Source organism: Mus pahari, chromosome 9, assembly GCF_900095145.1.
Source record: "Mus pahari chromosome 9, PAHARI_EIJ_v1.1, whole genome shotgun sequence".
Taxonomy (NCBI): domain Eukaryota; kingdom Metazoa; phylum Chordata; class Mammalia; order Rodentia; family Muridae; genus Mus; species Mus pahari.
In genome coordinates this window covers 64,152,626-64,171,112 of record NC_034598.1, presented here as the reverse complement: position 1 = coordinate 64,171,112, position 18,487 = coordinate 64,152,626, and the positions used below count along the sequence as shown (strand labels likewise).

At 38.9% G+C, this 18,487-nt stretch overlaps 1 protein-coding gene across 1 annotated transcript in view; it reads right to left on the bottom strand.

Moving 5' to 3' along the window:
• Positions 1-16,123, bottom strand: part of Glipr1l2 (GLIPR1 like 2) — a 21,641-nt gene extending 5,518 nt beyond the window's left edge. Inside the window, exons 1-4 of the mRNA XM_021205853.1 lie at positions 15,899-16,123; positions 8,315-8,566; positions 4,346-4,449; positions 3,203-3,288 (exon numbers count right to left, since the gene is read on the bottom strand). Coding sequence (XP_021061512.1) covers positions 3,203-3,288; positions 4,346-4,449; positions 8,315-8,566; positions 15,899-16,123 — 667 coding nt within the window. The remainder of the gene's footprint in view (positions 1-3,202; positions 3,289-4,345; positions 4,450-8,314; positions 8,567-15,898) is intronic.
• Between the last annotated feature and the right edge of the window lie 2,364 nt (positions 16,124-18,487).

Sequence of the window (18,487 nt, the reverse complement as noted above, 5' to 3'; positions counted from 1 at the left end):
AGAAGAAGAAGAAGAAGAAGAAGAAGAAGAAGAAGAAGAAGAAGAAGAAGAAGAAGAAGAAGAAGAAGAAGAAGAAGAAGAAGAAAATGGAAGAGGGAGAGGATGCAGAGGAGGAGGAGGAAGAAGAAAAGTGGAGCAGAAGCACAAGGCCTAGAGAAATCGCAAGTTCTAAGGGGTCTCATAAGCTGTGGAAAATGATAGTGTAGCGGTAGATCTATCCAATCTAGGCACACAGCATATATTCATATTAACTGTGTTGTGTTTTCATGGCTGGGGCATTATTTGGGAGGAAATTTACTGCAACAGTTTTCTCCATTCAGTTATTTCCCAAACAGCGTGGGAGCATCAGAGGGGCAACGGGAGTAGTCAGCAAAAAGAAACTCAAGCCAATCCTTGGAGGAGGGGGCTTTGCTTCACCAGACTGACTTCTAGCTTCAAGCATTAGGCCAGAGTCCTCTGCTTTCTTTTTGAGCAGATCTATTTGCTTGCTGCTTTGGCCCTGAACATAATTCAAGCATAAATGAGGATTTTATAACTGGAAGATACTAGATAGACTTCAAAGAGGTATGTACTTGGAAGAAGACAGGAAGAAAGTTTATAAATTTTGGTGGATGTAGAGGCAAAGACCAGTCCTTGGAAATTGGACATCTAAGCCATATTGGGAGAGACTGTGATAAACATACAAACAAAATAAAAGCAATAAAATAAAAAACCACCTCAACTGTTTGTGACTTTTTGGCATATAAATTTCATATGGATCTAATACCAAATAGAATGTTAAAGATATTAAGAACTGAGCTAATGTATAAAGATTTTCCGATGGGTCTTTGATTGACTAGGCCTGTACTTTGGTGATAGATCTGAAGAGCATTCTAAAGACAAAAATTGAGCCTCAGAATAACAGTCCACAGAAGAAACCAGTTTGGAAATTCTAACCTGGATCTAATGAAGAGCCAAGAAGATGCAGACACAATAGATGAGCTGTGCAGATATAATAAACTCTGTACATGGGTTATCAGCTCTTCAGTCATTTTAACTATAGTTAAAAACCACTTCAGTGATGGTATTTTCAAGGTATTTGTGGATAATGTAAGCCAACTCTGGGATGGGAGGGAAAGTAAGGTTCTCTATCCTAACTGAAGGAGTCAACTACAGAATCCAAGTAGAATGAAAGATTAACTATCCATGTAGTTATTACTGAAAGAGCTACTGAGACTTTTAATGCAGAGAAGAATCAGTCATTGTAGATGAGTTGAACAGATTAGAAAAAATTTTTAAAAATTCCATAGAAGCATATGCCTTTGATCCCAGCAGTTGGGAGGCAGAGGCAGGCAAATTTCTGAGTTCAAGGCCAGCCTGGTCTACAGAGGGAGTTCCAGGACAGCCAAGGCTACACAGAGAAACCCTGTCTCAAAAAAAAAAAAAAATCCAAAGAAAAGCATATAAAAGGAAATAGAAAAAAAATAGAAGACTTAAGCATAAATCCCCGAGTCACCCTTTTCCTTATATATGGTCTGAGTATACCGTAGTTAGCAGACATACTGACTCTTAATTCAGGAGAACTGAAGGACTGCAACATTAGTGCACATTCAACACAAAGTGTTGTTACACTGAAACTTTCCACTAGCAGTTTTAAGTTAGTTTTTTTTTAAATATTTTTTTTGTTTTGCACAAAATTAAAATATACTCTGATTTTATTGTTCATGATGTTTACTGTTTATATTCCAGCTGCAGTTATAGTTTTGGGTTCTTATAATTGGAGGAAGTAGAAGAAAAATTAATCAGACATACTCTCTAATTTTTTTTCTCTGAGTACTTTAGGGCTTACCTCCCCAGGGACAGAAGCCACCAGGAAGGGCAAGCGAGCGAGTTTCCTGGAGATGGCCCATCTTCTGCACAGCTGTGATGGATGCACTTTGGAGAGGCACAGCCCGGGAGCTGTTATCCCAGGATTCCTTCTCACTGCTGATGTGCCTTTCCTGACACAATTACACAGCCTAACGGTTTCTGGGCATCAGCCCACTCTATTGGGCAGATTTCCTGTTCAACATGAAGATGAACTTTCATGAATTAATGCTAGATGAATTAATTATAGCATTCCTGATTTGATTCAAATAATTTTAGGAGGAAAGTTTAAGGATACAATTTTAGTTGTTTTGCCAGAAAAATATAAGAAGTTAGAATCAAGAATAGAATGTGCCCCCTCCTCATAGGACAATAAGTAAAGGCTGCATCATAAGAAATACAATGAGCTTCCATAAATTTCACTAAGAAGAGAAACAGACTTGGGACAGATTTGTGATCAAGGAAAAACATTCATTTTAGATCAGGTCCAAGGATGAGGCCACAGGTTTGTGCCATGATAAAACAAGGCCATGTGAAACAGTTGCTTTGAACTTATAATGATCTTAGAAACAATATCAACATTCTTCTGTCACTCCCCTTTTGTGTAGAGTTTTATCTATGAAGCAATTTTAAAAGAAAACTTTTTTGTCTAAGAAGGTATACAAGGGCAGAGAGGAGAAATAAAGTGTGGCTGATGGGCCTCTTCCCCATCCACCAAATGTATATATGTATATATGTCTGTCTGTCTATGTGTATGTACACTTAAACGTTTAAAAAGTTCAGAGATTCTTGCTGGGCATTCTTGTCAGCCCCAGATAATTATGTTTTGTTCTGTCAGCAGTACTGACTCTGCAAATCACCTGGCGCTGTCATTCCCCCACCCCACACCTGTTGGTTGCTATCTCCATGACCCCAATTGCTAACTCCCTTTACTGCCTGCCTAGTTAACCCTGAGGTGTCAAATCTGGCTTTTGACACCCCAGGGGACAGAGAACAATAAAAAAATATTTCTTAAATGTGTTACTTTACTATTTTTTTCCTTTTGTGGATACTTTGAAATATTCTTTTCTTTAAGGAAGTGATTGTGAAACTGACAACTATTTAAAAAGTTACCCGTGAAGTTCTTCCAAAGAATAACTCTTTCCTTAGTTTGAGATTATTTTTTTCTTTTTTAAAGGGAGAACAATAGGGCCAAGGAAAGCGGAGAAGGCACTGCAGTTTGGAACAGGTGACGACACTGCTTTGATAGTATAGTGAGAGCATCTGAGTTGGAGGCAATATTAACAGCACAATAATAGGAGTATCAACCACTCCAGTTTCTCCCAGTCTTACATCTTATGGATTTATTTTATCTTACTGCATAGGAAGTCTGTGCATTTGTCTCCAGGGCCACACCGAGTACAAAATTGCCCTGCTTGATAAGGCCTCCTTGTCAGGGTTCCTCTAGAAAATAAGCAGGAAGTAAGAAAAGAGTCAGGTTTTGTGTTATAGAATGTTATTTAGATTTATGTTAATGATGCTATTAATTTATGTTAATTAAACAATGTTGTCTCCATGCTTAACTTTTTTTTTTTCAAACGTTGACAGACTTTATTGTGTGTGTGTGAGGGGGGTGGGAATTCCCACCTGGGATCCTGCCCATGTTTAATTATTTTAAGGAGATGATTTAGTTAAGAAAATAATTTATTTTCTTTATCTAGGGGAAAACAACCAGTAAACAATGAGGTTTATCTCTCCACCATCCTTCCCTCTTTTCTGTTTTTCTTTCCTTCTTTTTTTCTCTTTCCCTTTCCTGGTTTAGTTCCAAAGAATACTCTTTGATCCAAGGTAGTCAAGTCTTTGTTTCTACTTAAGACGTAGAGTTAAGAGAGTCTCCTATTTGGAAACTATAGCCCTGTTACTAATAGTTTTTTACAACTTAAGACTTCCCAAGAGAATATTTCAGAGTCATGTGCCATAAGCACCAGGTGCTCATGTGGAAAGAAAACAGTCACGTGAGGAGGAAGGGGAATAACTTAAGGTCCAGTGGGTTGCTCATCTGGCTCTCATGTTAATGGATCCTTGTAGGACTCATATTAGCTCAAACAACTACCTTGTATTCAGTTCAAGGTACTTCATGTTACAAGGCCAATGGAAGCCTAAACCATTTCTTACTCCACAAGCTTGAGCTTTAAAACTTTTATTAGTGATATGAGAACATACCATTTGGAAAAATAACAGGAACCTGACAACAGCTCTTTTAGTTATATAACTGCTAAGCTTCCTTTCTATAAGTGATAGCCATTAAAGAGTTTATAAGTAAAGCCAATTGAAGGTATGATTTACTTTATATGAAATTTAAAATATTTCATTATGAAGTCTTTTATTAACATTGTATATTTAAATATTTCATGGTTAGTAAAGGCTTCAAAAACATTACAGGTTAGGAAAACTTAAAGCTGAAGTATTTTCATTTTATTTTCATATCTCATTTAATTTTTATTCCTTTAAGACCACTCACCCTGGTGCATAATTGCATATGAAAAGTGCTGCGTGCATGAAAGCTCCAGCCCTTGCACACGAAGTAACAGCACAACCAACTTTGTAGGAACTGTCCCACACAAGCTGAAATAAACATGTCAAAGGAAATGTAAGGTTTATTTAGAAGTACTTACGCTGTAAATACTATGTTCCATTCATACAGAAACTTTAAATTCAAAGACTATCAAAAATTGTATTTAGACACAGGTAGGGCACTGTTGTGAATTCAGGGAGCATTTCCAGAACTATATTAATGTAAATATTGTCATAGTATCGTATTATGGGGAACTGCTGAAGATCACTGATCCAGGACAGGGCTATAAACCAGTGAAGTCTTATCTGATAAGGCAATTTGACGATACCTGATTAGACTGGAAAGTTTTAGGTCTTTGGCACGAGGAAGGAAAATTAGAGAGAGAGAGAGAGAGAGAGAGAGAGAGAGAGAGAGGAGGAAGAGCTTTGTAAACATGGAAGTTTCTAGTAGAAGGGAGAAAATGGAACAACGGGGCCACAGGCAGAACCAAGCAAGATGTGAAGGTAACCATCATCAGTGACTCCCTTTCCTTTTGTAGAGGAAGCTGGGTCACAAAATGAAGTAAAGTATGAGCTTTTCATTAAATAAGACCAAGAAGATCCAGCTGCACACACACTCAGTCGAGGGGGAGTGGGAGGGGAGAGGACTGTGGGAAGGGTGACTGGAAGGGGGGCAATGCACAGGATGTAAAGTGAGTAAATTAAAAAAATTAAATTTAAAATAAAATAAAGACCAAGAAGAGATCTGCTACATATAGCCAAATTAAGTAATTATTAATAAAACAAACCCACCTTGAATTGGAGGGGTTAAAAAAAAAGTACCAGAGTAATGAGAGGCATTTCAGAAATTCTCTGTTTGATATCAATATTAGTAAAATATCAAGTAATGAAAAAGTTCTTTTGGTTCATGACCTCTGGGGAAGGGAGCCATTTCTATCTCCTACTCAATTCTTAACAAGCTTTAGTTGTTTTAAATTTTTCATTCTTAAAGAAATAATAGTACTACATTAAAGAATAGAGACAGAAATCTGGCCAGATGGTACACACCTTTAATCCCAGCACAGAGGCAGACAGATCTCTGTGGGTTCGAGGCCAGCCTGGTCTGCAGAGTTCCAGGACAGCCAGGGCGACACAGAGAAAGAAACTCTGTTTCAAACAAACAAAGAAAAAAACAAAACAAAACCAAAACAACAAAATAAAGAACAAACAAAAATACCCCCAAAACAGTGACAAAATCTGAGGGTAGACCACTTGTCTAGTGACATGTGAAGCCCTGGGACCAACTCCTACCACTGCAAAAATAAAAAATAAAATAATAAAATGTAAGAGTGGAAGCAAAGTCTAGCAGGTCCAATATTGGGAACAAGAATGTCTTGGTGGCTAGAATTACAGGGCAGAAAGCAGCATCCTATCAGGAGGGGAGAAAGGTACAGTAAGAGGGTTCCCCTTCCTATCTGAAGGAAGGAGAAACTGATGAAAACAAACAAACAAATAAACAACTGATCCTCTTTGAAGAATCATTTGCTAGAAAGCAAAGAGTAGAGTTAAAAACCATGAAGAAATTTCAAAATTGTTTTATATGAAATACAATATAAGGTGACTGAGAAAATCATGTTACATTTCCAATAAATTCAACTTCATTCCAATCTCGTTGATTTCTGACATCAATGTTCACGGAAGAAAGCTAATAGGGTTGTGTTGTTTTGAGACTGGGTGGGTAGAAAGGCAAGGGCCCTGTTCTTGGTGGAGTTTGAGTTCTTTATGGTTCTGTGTGGAATGGTAAAGGCAAGTATGGAAAATGAATGATGGCTGGGAATTCCTGGAGGGTGAGGGGAGCCCTGGAGTTGTGGAAACAACACTAGAAGCCAGCCTGTAAGCCCCATTGTCTGCCTGCTGATCTGTGGGGAGTTGGGATGCAAGTTTCTTTCTTTAAAAGTCTTCCTTCCATTCCTCTGTCAAGGGACATTTGGGTTCTTTTCAGCTCCTGGCTATTATAAATAAGGCTGCTATGAACATAATGGAGCATGTGTCCTTATTACATGTTGGAACATCTTCTGGATATATACCCAGGAGTGGTATAGGTGGGTCCTCAGGTAGTAATATGATCAATTTTCTGAGGAACCACCAAACTGATTTCCAGAGTGGTTATACCAGCTTACAATCCCACCAGCAATGGAGGAGTGTTCCTCTTTCTCCACATCCTCGCCAGCATCTGCTGTAACCTGAATTTTTGATCTTAGTCATTCTGACTGGTGTGAGGTGGAATCTCAGGGTTGTTTTGATTTGCATTTCCCTGATGAATAAGGTTGTTGAACATTTTTTCAGGTGCTTCTCAGCCATTCGGTATTCTTCAATTAAGGATAGCCCATTTTTAATAGGGTTATTTGGTTCTCTGTAGTCTAACTTCTTGAGTTCTTTGTATATATTGGATATTAGCCCCCTATCGGATGTAGGGTTGATAAAGATCTTTTCCCAATCTGTTGGTTGCTGTTTTCTCCTATGGACAGTGTCCTTTGCCTTACAGAAGCTTTGCAATTTTATGAGGTTCCATTTGTCAATTTTTGATCTTAGAGCACAAGCTATTAGTGTTCTGTTCAGGAAATTTTCCCCTGTGCCCATGTGCTCAAGGTTCTTCCCCACTTTCTCTTCTATTAGTTTCAGTGTATCTGGTTTTATGTGGAGGCCCTTGATCCACTTGGACCTGAGCTTTGTACAAGGAGCTAAGAATGGATCAATTTGCATTCTTCTGTAGGTCCCTCAACAGAGGAATGGAAACAAAAAATGTGGTGCATTTATACAATGAAGTACTACTCAGCTATTAAAAACAATGAATTAATGAATTCTTAGGCAAATGGATGCAATAAGAAAATATCATCCTGAGTGAGGTAACCCAATCACAAAAAAGCACACATGGTATATACTCACTGATAAATGGATATTAGCCCAGAAGTTCTGAATACCCAAGAAACAATTCACAGACCACATGAAGCTCAAGAAGAAGGAAGACCAAGGTGTGGATACTTCGATCCTTCTTAGAAGAGGGAACAAAACAGCCATGGAAAGAGTTACAGAGACAAAGTTTGGAGCAGAGACTGAAGGAATGACCATCCAGAGACTGNNCNACCTGGNGATCCATCCCATATACAGNNACCAAACCCAGACACTATTGTGGATGCCAACAAGTGCTTGCTGACAGAAGCCTGCTATNGCTGTCTCNNGAGAGGATCTGCCAGTCCCTGACAAATACAGCAGTGGATGCTCACAGCCATTCATTGGACTGAGCACAGGGTCCCCAGTGGAGAAGCTACAGAAAGGACCCAATGAGCTGAAGGGGCTTGCAGCCCCATAGGAGGAACAGCAATATGAACCAACCAGTACCCTCAGAGCTCCCAGGGACCAAACCACCAACCAAAGAGTACACATGGTGGGACTCATGGCTCCAGGTGCATCTGTAGCAGAGGATGGCCTTGTGGGACATCAATGAGAAGAGAGGCCCTTGGTCCTGTGAAGGCTCGATGCCCCAGTGTAGGGGAATGCCAGGACAGGGAAGTGGGAGTGGGTGGGTTAGTGAGTAGGGGGAAGGGGGATGGGATGGAGGGTATTCAGAGGGGAAATCAGGAAAGGGGATAACATTTGAAATGTAAATAAAGAAAATATCTAATAAAGAAAAGCCTTCCTTCCATCTATACTGTGCACTAAGCAACCTCCTTGGTCTTGAAGTATGCACACAATGGCTATTTCTTATATATTTCACATAATGGATAGAGTGGTAGGCTTTTAAAGACATAGACAGGATTAAAATTTTTATCATGTGGAGGGAATTATTTTATCACTCAAGCTTGTAAATTTGAAACAGAAAAGTAGGTGAAACAGTTGAGAAGCCTACTGATTTAATAACAATGTACAAATCAGATACCTGAATGTAATGAGAACAGTCCTGGTCCTCAATACAAGTGTCATTTAAGTAACTGTAGCTCTTCCTTTCCTCATGCCAACTTCTGATGGCACTGCTTACAGTAAAGTCCTCTACAGGACCAACCCACATGTTTTCGCCAATTTCAGTAAATACTGGATGGGACTCATGGGGTTTATCTAGATGAGTATTACGGCTAAACATACATTTTTTCCCCCATGCTCTGGCAGTACGTGATAAAGCTACGTCCCAAGTCTGAAAGGAAACAAATGCAAAAGCAGAGAAAACAAAAATAATTAAAAATAATGTTACTTTAATGCTCTAATTTATTTTCTTGGCATTTACTCCCTTAGGGAGAACTAGACCAACTTTGTATTATTTATGTGTTTTTTTTTTCCTGAGCAGTATTGGTAGGAAAAACCAAACAAACCTGTGTCCTAATTATCAAAAATAAGATGACTGCTTCCTAAAACAGAAGTTTATTAGTATGACTGTAATCGAAATAGTCAAGTGAAAGATTAAACTAATTATTCTAATATATTTCATATAACCTTTTCAGGATTATATAATAAGCTTACATACAGTTTGACCAGAATACACACTTTTCATGTTCTGTCTTTTGTGCCTAGTAAAGTAAAATATCCATCTAATAGCTATTTATTGAGCATTTATTATATATAAAATATTAGTTTCAGATATAAAAGTAGAAATCAATATATAATTGGTCCTAATGTATTCCCAGCACTGAGGAGGTAGAGACAGGAAAGTTGTGAAGACCTGCTGCCTGCCACCCCAGCCGAGAAAACAGGACACTAGATCAAGGAGCAACCTGGTCCTGAAGGTAAAGCAGAGAGTACACTGGACAATTTCCTCTGCCCTTTGTGTGGGCATGCACTTCTGGGCAGACACACACACACACACACACACACACACACTACACATATGTACACACACAGATATACAGACACACAAGCATCACACGACATATACACACATATCCACACAACAATCACACATACACATACAAGCATCATGCACTCATACAATGCACCTATACATACATAAGCATCACACATGCATCCATACACTCATACTCAGACACTCACACCCCCTCTAGTTGGTGTCCAGACCGTTTGACATCTAAATTCATTTATAAAACATCAATAAATATATCCAAGTACACTCTAACTCATGGCACACATGAAATTCTTCTTCACATAAGCTTTCTGACAACTTTCTATATTCATTACATTCTTATCTTAAAATCTCCTTTCTCATCTGTAGTAATTAGTCTTTTTACTTTAGAACAAAATTATTACTTACCTTTTGTGCAAAGCACAATGAGTCTCTGGGGCTGAGAGTGAGTTTCCCACACCATATACCCTTCTTGTTTTTTATACCTTTCATACAGTCTGTCTATTTACAAGTATTCCTTACTTTACAGAGAGCTCAAGTTGACAATCTTGGATGGATATCTAAAACTTAACCTGTCATAGTTTTAAGATAAAATTTCACAAAAAAGATTTTGGAAATTATTTTTAGGAAGACATGTTAAACATTAAAAAAAAAAAAAACAGATATCCTTTCAAGTTATTTTCCTAGTAGCCACTCACAATTATAGTATATGCATGTTAAGTATTCAAACAGTCACAAAACAAAAATACCTTTACAAATTAAAATGTATATGATTCATTTACTTCATATATTTCTAATCATGTATCCCTGGTGCATATTTTTTCCCATAGCTCTACACTCCTGACACCCTGAGTTCCCTCACTGTTACTTGTAGCCCCATGAATAAGTTAGCAGGCATGACAGGCATGACACTTTTCTCTAAGGTCCCTCCTGGCCACTGTGTGGGATTTTCAGCTTACCTGTAACTGTCATTTTTCTTTTCAAACAATAATAAAACTATCTTTAAGCTTTCTGGTTTTAAATTCTTTAATTAATGTGATGAAAAGCCCAAACTAATGACTTGCAGGTCATAATACTTTCTATTAAAGCCTTATTAAATTAGATTTGACAAACACACACACACACACACACACACACACACATATAGAGAGAGAGAGAGAGAGAGAGAGAGAGAGAGAGAGAGAGAGAGAGAGAGAGAGAAAAGTTAACCAAACCTCAAAAAAAAATCTGGATCAATTTCTGCATTTATAAGAGTTTTAGGAATATTTAATCTATTTAAGTGCTTATTTAGCTTTTAGCCAATTTTCCACAGAACTTCTTTCAAATTATTTGATAAATTTATTTAGTTTTACCATCCTGAGGTAAGAAAGTATTACATATACATAATACATATACAGAAACAGAAACATGAGAACAAATTTAGGAAGCTTATAAAAGAGTAAGTTTGAGGTTAATGCTCCTACCCTGAAGCCATAGATTATCAAACAGTCTTATGCCAGATACAGGGCACCACACTGAGTTGTTGATCCGACAACTGGGACCCCACCACACACACACACACATTACAGGCTATCGCTAGTTCTCTTCCTTACTCACCAGGCCTTGATGCTAAGATCCTATTGCTGAATACACCACACTTTCACTCATCACACATGAATAAAGCTAGTACTGGTCTAGAAGCTTCCTTCTTGATGGCTAGCTTCTATAGTGCCTCAAGGTACACTGTAGGCTGCTGGTTAAGAGAAGCCATCAATGCCCTAACCTAGTTGTGAACCCTGTAAACTACAATAATGACCAGTTGGACAAGATATGGCCTCTGGTATAATAACGGCATGAATGTTATGGGGATAACCAACTCAAGTCTGGTACTGTAAACTTGGCTATGCTAGAATGCTTTACATTGCTGTGACAAAGACCATGGCCCAAAGCAACCTAAGCAAAGAAATGGCTGATTTCAATCTTACATCTTCAAGGCCACCATAAAGGGAAGTCAAGGGAGGGCCTCAAGGCAGGAAAGAGCAGGGAGAACTGAAGTGAGGCCATGTAAGACTGCTGCTTGCTGGCTTGATTCCCATGGCCTGCTCAGTTTGCTTTCTTATATGACTTGGTACCACCTGCACAGAGGTGACACACCCCATATCAGTCACTAATCAAGAAAATGCTCCAGACATTTGCCTATAGGTCAATCTCATAGAGGCATTTTCTCAGCTGAGGTTCACCTTCCTCAATGATTCTAAATTTTGACAAATTGACAGAAAGCTAACTAAACTGTTAGCCGTACACCTAGAGACTTGGGCAACTCTTACCCTTCATCACTCCTAAAAGGTGTGATTGGCTGTTAACACAGACTCATAACTGGTCAAAGCACAGAGCACACAGCACTGTGGCTCAGTACTAAATACGACATCAGTATCATTCCTACTCACTCCCAAGGCTCAGGAATATTGCTAGGGAGTGGACACAAAGATTCTAAGAGCCAGAGAGGGGGGAAGACTGCTGTGAATAATGTATTGTATGACTGATATCTTCTGGACATGCCAGGAGCTTTGTAGTTATTAACTTATAGAAGCTAGGGTTGCTAGCACAAGAGCCGTCCAGTCAACACTGCAGCATAGAGAAAGGAGAGATTCATGAGGCAAACATGAGGAAACAGGAACACCAAGGGGCCTTAAACTTCAGTACATTTCAGAATCATCTGTATGACTTCATGTTAAGATATAGGCTAGACTACTGGACTCCAAACTTGGATTTGGGATTCAGGAGAATCGGGGAGGGCCTGAAAACTTTTATTTCTAACAAGCTCACTGGCAGTTCCAATGTTGTGAGTTTAGGGACTATATTTTAGGAACCTGTTAGGTTAGTGAATAGAAGAAATGGCAAAATCAATAGAGGAAACCAGTGTTGGGGCAGACGGGGAAAAGTCAGAAAGATCTCTGAGGCTTGCTGGCTGCCAGCATAGCATTATAAACTGAGCTCACTAAGAGTTGCTGTCTCAAAGGAATAATGCTGAGAGCATTAAAGGAAGATACTGGATGGCCTGCTCTGGTCTCTCTCTATACACATGAATAAAATACACAAACCTACACACCTGCACACATGTACACACATACATATAACATATGAAGGTTAACTTGGATACAGAAATCTGGGACTTATTATTTATTTCCTGACAGAGCAAACCATTAAAGGACGTATTTTAAGTGCAGGGAAACTTAGAAATGATTTGAGTAAAACAGGATGTCTCAAAATTAGCATACATAATTACATAGGTTTCTGTACATTCACAATGAATAATCTAAACAGAAAAATTAGGCAAATAATTCTACCATGATAACATTAAAAAGATAATAACCTTATCCAAACTGGTTTAAAAACCACAGAATGTTGTTGAAGAAAATCGAAGAAGACACTAATTGAAAGGCTGATGTCAATGGCCAGGGACTGGGAGACTTAATATTAAGATGCCTCACTACACAAAGTATTCTGTAGAGTAATGTGACCCCCACCAAAAGCAATTCAGACCCTTAAGGGCCATTGAACAGAATTATAATAACAATAAAGTCCTGAAAGAAAACAAACTTAGAGGCTTGGAAGACTGAAAGAGCTTAGAAATAAATTACTACACACACTGGGAAGTGGTTTCTACACATACTGCCAAGACCACTTAATTGACAAAACCCGATACTTTCTAGCATGCCTTGGGAAAACTGCACATTCACACACAAAAGAATAAAATTAGACCTTTATCGTATACCATATAAAAAAGTAATCATAAATCAATCAAAGACCTAATTGTAAGACCTAGAATTATGATTTTTTTTCCAGAAAACGTAGAAGATGAACTTCATAAATTGGATTTGGCTACTGTTTCTCTAATATAGTACCAAAAGCATATGCATGAAGGAAAAGGAGAAAATTTCATTGAAGTTTCTTAAAACTTTTTTAGAAATGTACTTTTGACATGCATGTGTGTTTGCACATATATGGACCATCTGGATGACTGATGCTCAAAGAAGCCACAAGAGTTACAGCCCCTTGGAACTTGAGTTACAGAAGTTTATCAGGGCCGGGGACTGAACCCAGGCCCTCTGCAAGAGCAGCAAGTGCCCTTAGCCACTGAGCCAGCTTGGGACCTCAAGTTTAAGACGTCTACTATCAACAGACAGACAACCCACCCAATGAGAAGGCTTCTATAGATACTCTGCTCTTTCACACCTGCCTCTCTCTCCACTTTCCCACCTGCTCTGCCATCACTTCTTACAGTTCTAATCTCCCCTCTTATCTCCCTTCTTACTCTCTTCTCTTTTCCTCTTTCCTGGTGAGGGGCAGAAAGGAAAGCACTGGAAAGAGGGAAAGGAAGGGGGGGGGGGAAGGAAAGAAAAGACTGAGACAACACTCACACCAACTTTAATTTAGAAAGAAAATAAGTAAATGCAGGGTAGAGCCTTAAGCTAAACCTAAAATGTATCCTTTTCAAATTTTAAATTATATGATGTGAACTCTGATGTTTTCTATTCTTCTTTTTATTGAAACGCGCATTTCAGAGATCACAAACAAAAGCTTACCAAAGCTGTGCCAGAAGCCACTGCGTTTACTCATTTTTAAGAGGAAGGACAATTCAGACTTGGTGGAACAATGACAAGAAGGAAATACAGGCTGGCTGGAAAAACATATCTTCGGCAAACAGGACTATATTAGCATTATGGTCTGAAGCACCCCCGTCCCCCCAATAATAGCTGTAGCCATTTTGTTCCATGCCTGCCTGCTATTTCATATTGTTGCTGTCACAGGCCTGCCAGTCATTGACACAGAGAAGTGACTTGGCTCAGAGAAAGGACATGTTGACCTTCCGAATGTCCTGTATGAGGTTTTCTAATCTTAAGGAAATCCCACAAAGCTTTATGGAGGACCCATTGGATCAGAGGTCAATATTAACTGCTATGTCTAAAATATCTTGAGTCAGGGTTGACCACTTGGCAGCACGTCCTGCACCTCATTGCGGTTTTTGTTTTTTTTTTTTTACTTTATAAGCAGACAGAAAAAGATATCCATTGTCATAGTTCAGATCATTCTAAGCTATGTCCCTGTTCCGACCAGTATTAGGGTGTGCATTCAATAATTTTTGCATGAGATCACTGTTCATGTGGTTCCTGTGGCGATTCCTGAACCCCAACAGTGAGGAAATACTGACCACACAAGACAGAGAAAGTGACCAAGAAACAGATCGCCAATTGGAGCAGCATTTCAAAAAGTAGCATCAGGTTCTAAGAGACGGCTCTGCAGTTGAAGGCACCTGCCCACTTGAGTTACATCCCAGAGTCCACAGGGCAGGGCAGAATTGACGCTGAGAGTTGTCCTCTGATACCTACATGCTTGTCATGGCTTGCACTGTGCGTGTGTATGCGCCTGTGCATGTGTGCATACATACACAGTAATTAAATAAAAATTTAAATATAATAGAATTTTATAAAATTAACATTAAAACAAAATCCCATTTCATAATTAATTTACCAAATGACTGAAAATATCCAACCAAGTGAAGACATAAAACACAACACTAACACATTGTTGGGGTTGCTGAATGCGCCACTGGTGTTGACAATAGTAACTGCCGGATTTCATTTGTTTTATTTTTTTTTTTTAAACATCATACCTTTAAAGTCTTAATTCAGAACTTTTTGTGAAGGAACTAATCCTCAAGACAGAAAAGACATTATCTCTAGGGATGGAGGTCTCATGTAACTTATAATGTGAATTAGAATTGCTCACCAGACTAATAGGAAAGGGTTACTTACTTGCTAGATTTTTACAATCATTTTTTAATGGAAATTATGAAATCTCCAATTAATGAGATTATTAATTGGAGTCACATCTCCTCCCAAGGCCAGATATATGTCAGGTCTCATTCCTCTGACCAGGAATTAAGAGTCCTGCTGCCCTTGGCTTTAGAAATTATAGATTATATGAAATCTCCCAGACTGAATGCCTTCGGACCCTGGTAATACCCAACCAGCTACATAACTAGCTAGCCCTTGGGAGCGAAAATTCAATGTAGGCATAAAAACAAACAGAACTCTGGAAAACTGGAAGAAAATGAAAAAACAAACAAAACTTAATCGAGGTTTTTTGTTTTGTTTTGTTTTTGTTTTTTGGCAGAATTAGTGTGAAAACATTTACAGTGGAAAATAAAATAGGATCTGATCTTATATTTGAATTATCCCAAGAGCCTCCCTTTTTACTACTTCACATCCAAGGATCATTGATAAGATTATATTGATTCTTAAAGTTTGAAAAACAGTTGCATTAAAACACTGAGGCAGGAGTGGGGGAGCACCCTCACAGAGGCAGAGGGAGGAGGGAGGGGATAGAGAGTTTGTGGAGGGGAGACTGGGAAGGGGGATAACATTGAAATGTAAATAAATAAGATAACCAATAAAAAATGAAAAAAAAAAACCACACAATTTCTAAGTTGGTGTGCCTTAAAATTTGCACCCCTGGGGAGTACCCCAACTTTTCCCACAATTGGTTCTATGCAAAACAACGGAACTGATCACGTATCAGAGAGGCCATGGCTATATTCTAAAAAGATGTATTTTTAAACTCAAATGAGATTCTCTCTGAGCTTCCCCACGCTTTGGAGACGTGGCCTACGAAACAGCTTTCGGGCCTCACCATGAAGCGCAGGTTCACCCCCGAGGGGAAGACCGTGCCTCGGAACTGATTATGGAGACCCACATATTCATTGATAAAGTCTACATCCTCTTCAAGCGGAAGTTTGGCGTTCAAACCTGAGCCCACCAATAGCAGCCACAGTTCACACAGCTTCAGGACGCTTCTTAGCCAAACGGAACTCGACTGGGCACGCCACACCACTGACCAAGGCACGGAGGCCTTCATGCTCACCCAAGGACAAGCCAGTGTGCGCAGGCGCCAGCCCACCCCTGTGACCTGCCAATCTACGGGTCGGGGGAGGGCTCTTCACTGGGAAGAAGAGGAGAAGCGAGACACAGGGAAGAAAAATACGTGATAAATGTCTGCTGAATGACCAAAGATAGGCTAAAATTAAATGAGTACATGGTTTTCACAAGACTAATTGAGCACTATCTAGAGCTGACTTGTGACACCAGAGGGTGTGGATCGTTCACTGATCAAACATTAGCCTTTACCTCAAGTGTTGAATGATTAACAAATCTGAGATTCCCTGGAAGGAGAAACCGTCATTCTCCCCGTGTTACTGACAAAACATTCAGTTCACCTTTATTTATTTGTTTTTCGTATTTATTGAGTTGTGAAGTGTTTTTTATTGTTGTCACTCCTTGGGACAGAGAATTCTCTTTATTACTTATCCCGAAATAGCTTAAAAGAAATGTTGTAAAAATTACCTTTATGTCATGAAAAGCGGTGAGCTTACACACAATGATTCCAGTTATGCCTTTATTCTTTTAATGCTTACTGCCAGGCAGCATACTGAATGGTTGACAGGAAACCATAGACAAGACTTAGCCTGTCCTTTCAAATGGGAATAAAGCGATTTTGTATTTGGGAGATATTTTGATCCTTGTATGGACCCCATTTATCAGACACATTCTCTAATGTAATATGGTCTAGTGATGGTTGTTCTGTTCTAAGTATTACATTTCCCTTTTCAGACTCCATTCAGTCATAGGGAGAAACTAAATTCAAGGTCCCAGGCCCTGGGGGAGCTGGGGACTTCCCTAGAGCTGAACAGCTTCCTTTGTAAACAGTTATCTGAGGACAGACATCTCAGGGACAACTTCTCCGACTTGCTGGCAGGGTTAAACAAGTTCACAGGTCTTTGTCCCATTATCACTCTGAGCTCCGGACCTAATGTCTAGGAGAACTAACTAACTAACTAACTAACAGCCCAGTCTCCATCAGATAATCTTTTGTTTAACCTATAATGTCAAATACAAATGGATAACACTACAGCTCCTGCCCCACCTCACTTTGTGTTCCCATCCTTGGAAACTGTTGTACAATCTCCCTTCCGGGAGACGTGCTTCCAATCCTGAACTGGCCACCTCCCCGAGCGCTCAGAAAATAAAGCTTTCGTTTGTAAGCTTCCATTTCTAAAATGAGTTTTTTTCAGCTTCCATCTCTAACACAGCAATAGTCACATCTCAATGGAGATCTCAATTATGTTGATAAATATTTCTATGTTACATCCTATAGAGTCCATGATGCTATAAAAGCTGAGAAAAGTAGAAATGAGTCTCTCCACCAATAACTTATTAAACAGTGAATTACAATGCAGGTGTGTCTATTATTTTAAATTATTTAAATTAACCTTATAAAACACTTATCAGCTGCATCTACTGAAGCAGATAAAAAATCATTTCCAGGGGAGGTCCAGTAATTTGTCTAAAAACGCACTTTTGCCATTAAATCTCAAAGGTAATTTTTCAACAGAGTCTGGTTTATCTCTGTGCTCTCTGTCACGGATAATGTCCTTGTTGTGTGCAAAAATTCATTGCCAAATAGCGTTAAGAAGCACTTCTGCTTTTTGTCTTCTACAAATGGTTGCAGAACACTGTTACAATAGTATCCTTTTTGTTTTTGTTTCTTCTCCATTTCTAATCTCCCAGTGTATGGTATCTCCCCCACAACCCTGCTATATGGGAGATCTCTCTGTGGAGTCCATGCTGGATGAAAACTCAGAGATTCACCTGTTCCTGCCTATGTATAATAGTACTCTTAAATGTATGTTAAATTTTACTAGTGAATTTATCTGTGCCCGATGCTTTCTGCTTGGGAAATTAATTGATCATTTTGTCAATTTATTTAACAATCATATGCCTATTCAGACTTTTTCTTTTTGTGTGAGTTTAATTTGNCTATTTAAAATGATAGGAAACAAATGCAAATTAAAAATATAGTTTTCTGAACATTTAATGAGAANAAATAAGGAATAAAGCTAACAACACAGAAATGTATGATTTTTGNTTTCTGCATTGGTCTTAGTGGGAGTATACTTTAACTTTTGGACCCTTTTTCNCAGTCTTTCCTACTTTCTTTTCTTCCTGTGTGTTTGGGGTGGACATGTGGGCATGCAAGTTTATGTTTGCACACATGTATATGCACGTGTGTGCATGCATACATGTGTGTGTACACATGTGTGTATGTACGTGTGTTCATGTGTGTGAGGATATACATGTGAGGTACATCTTGTACAATGTGGTTTGACCCCATGGGGTATCTTTCCGGATTGCTCCCCACTTTCTATGTTGAGACAGGATCTTT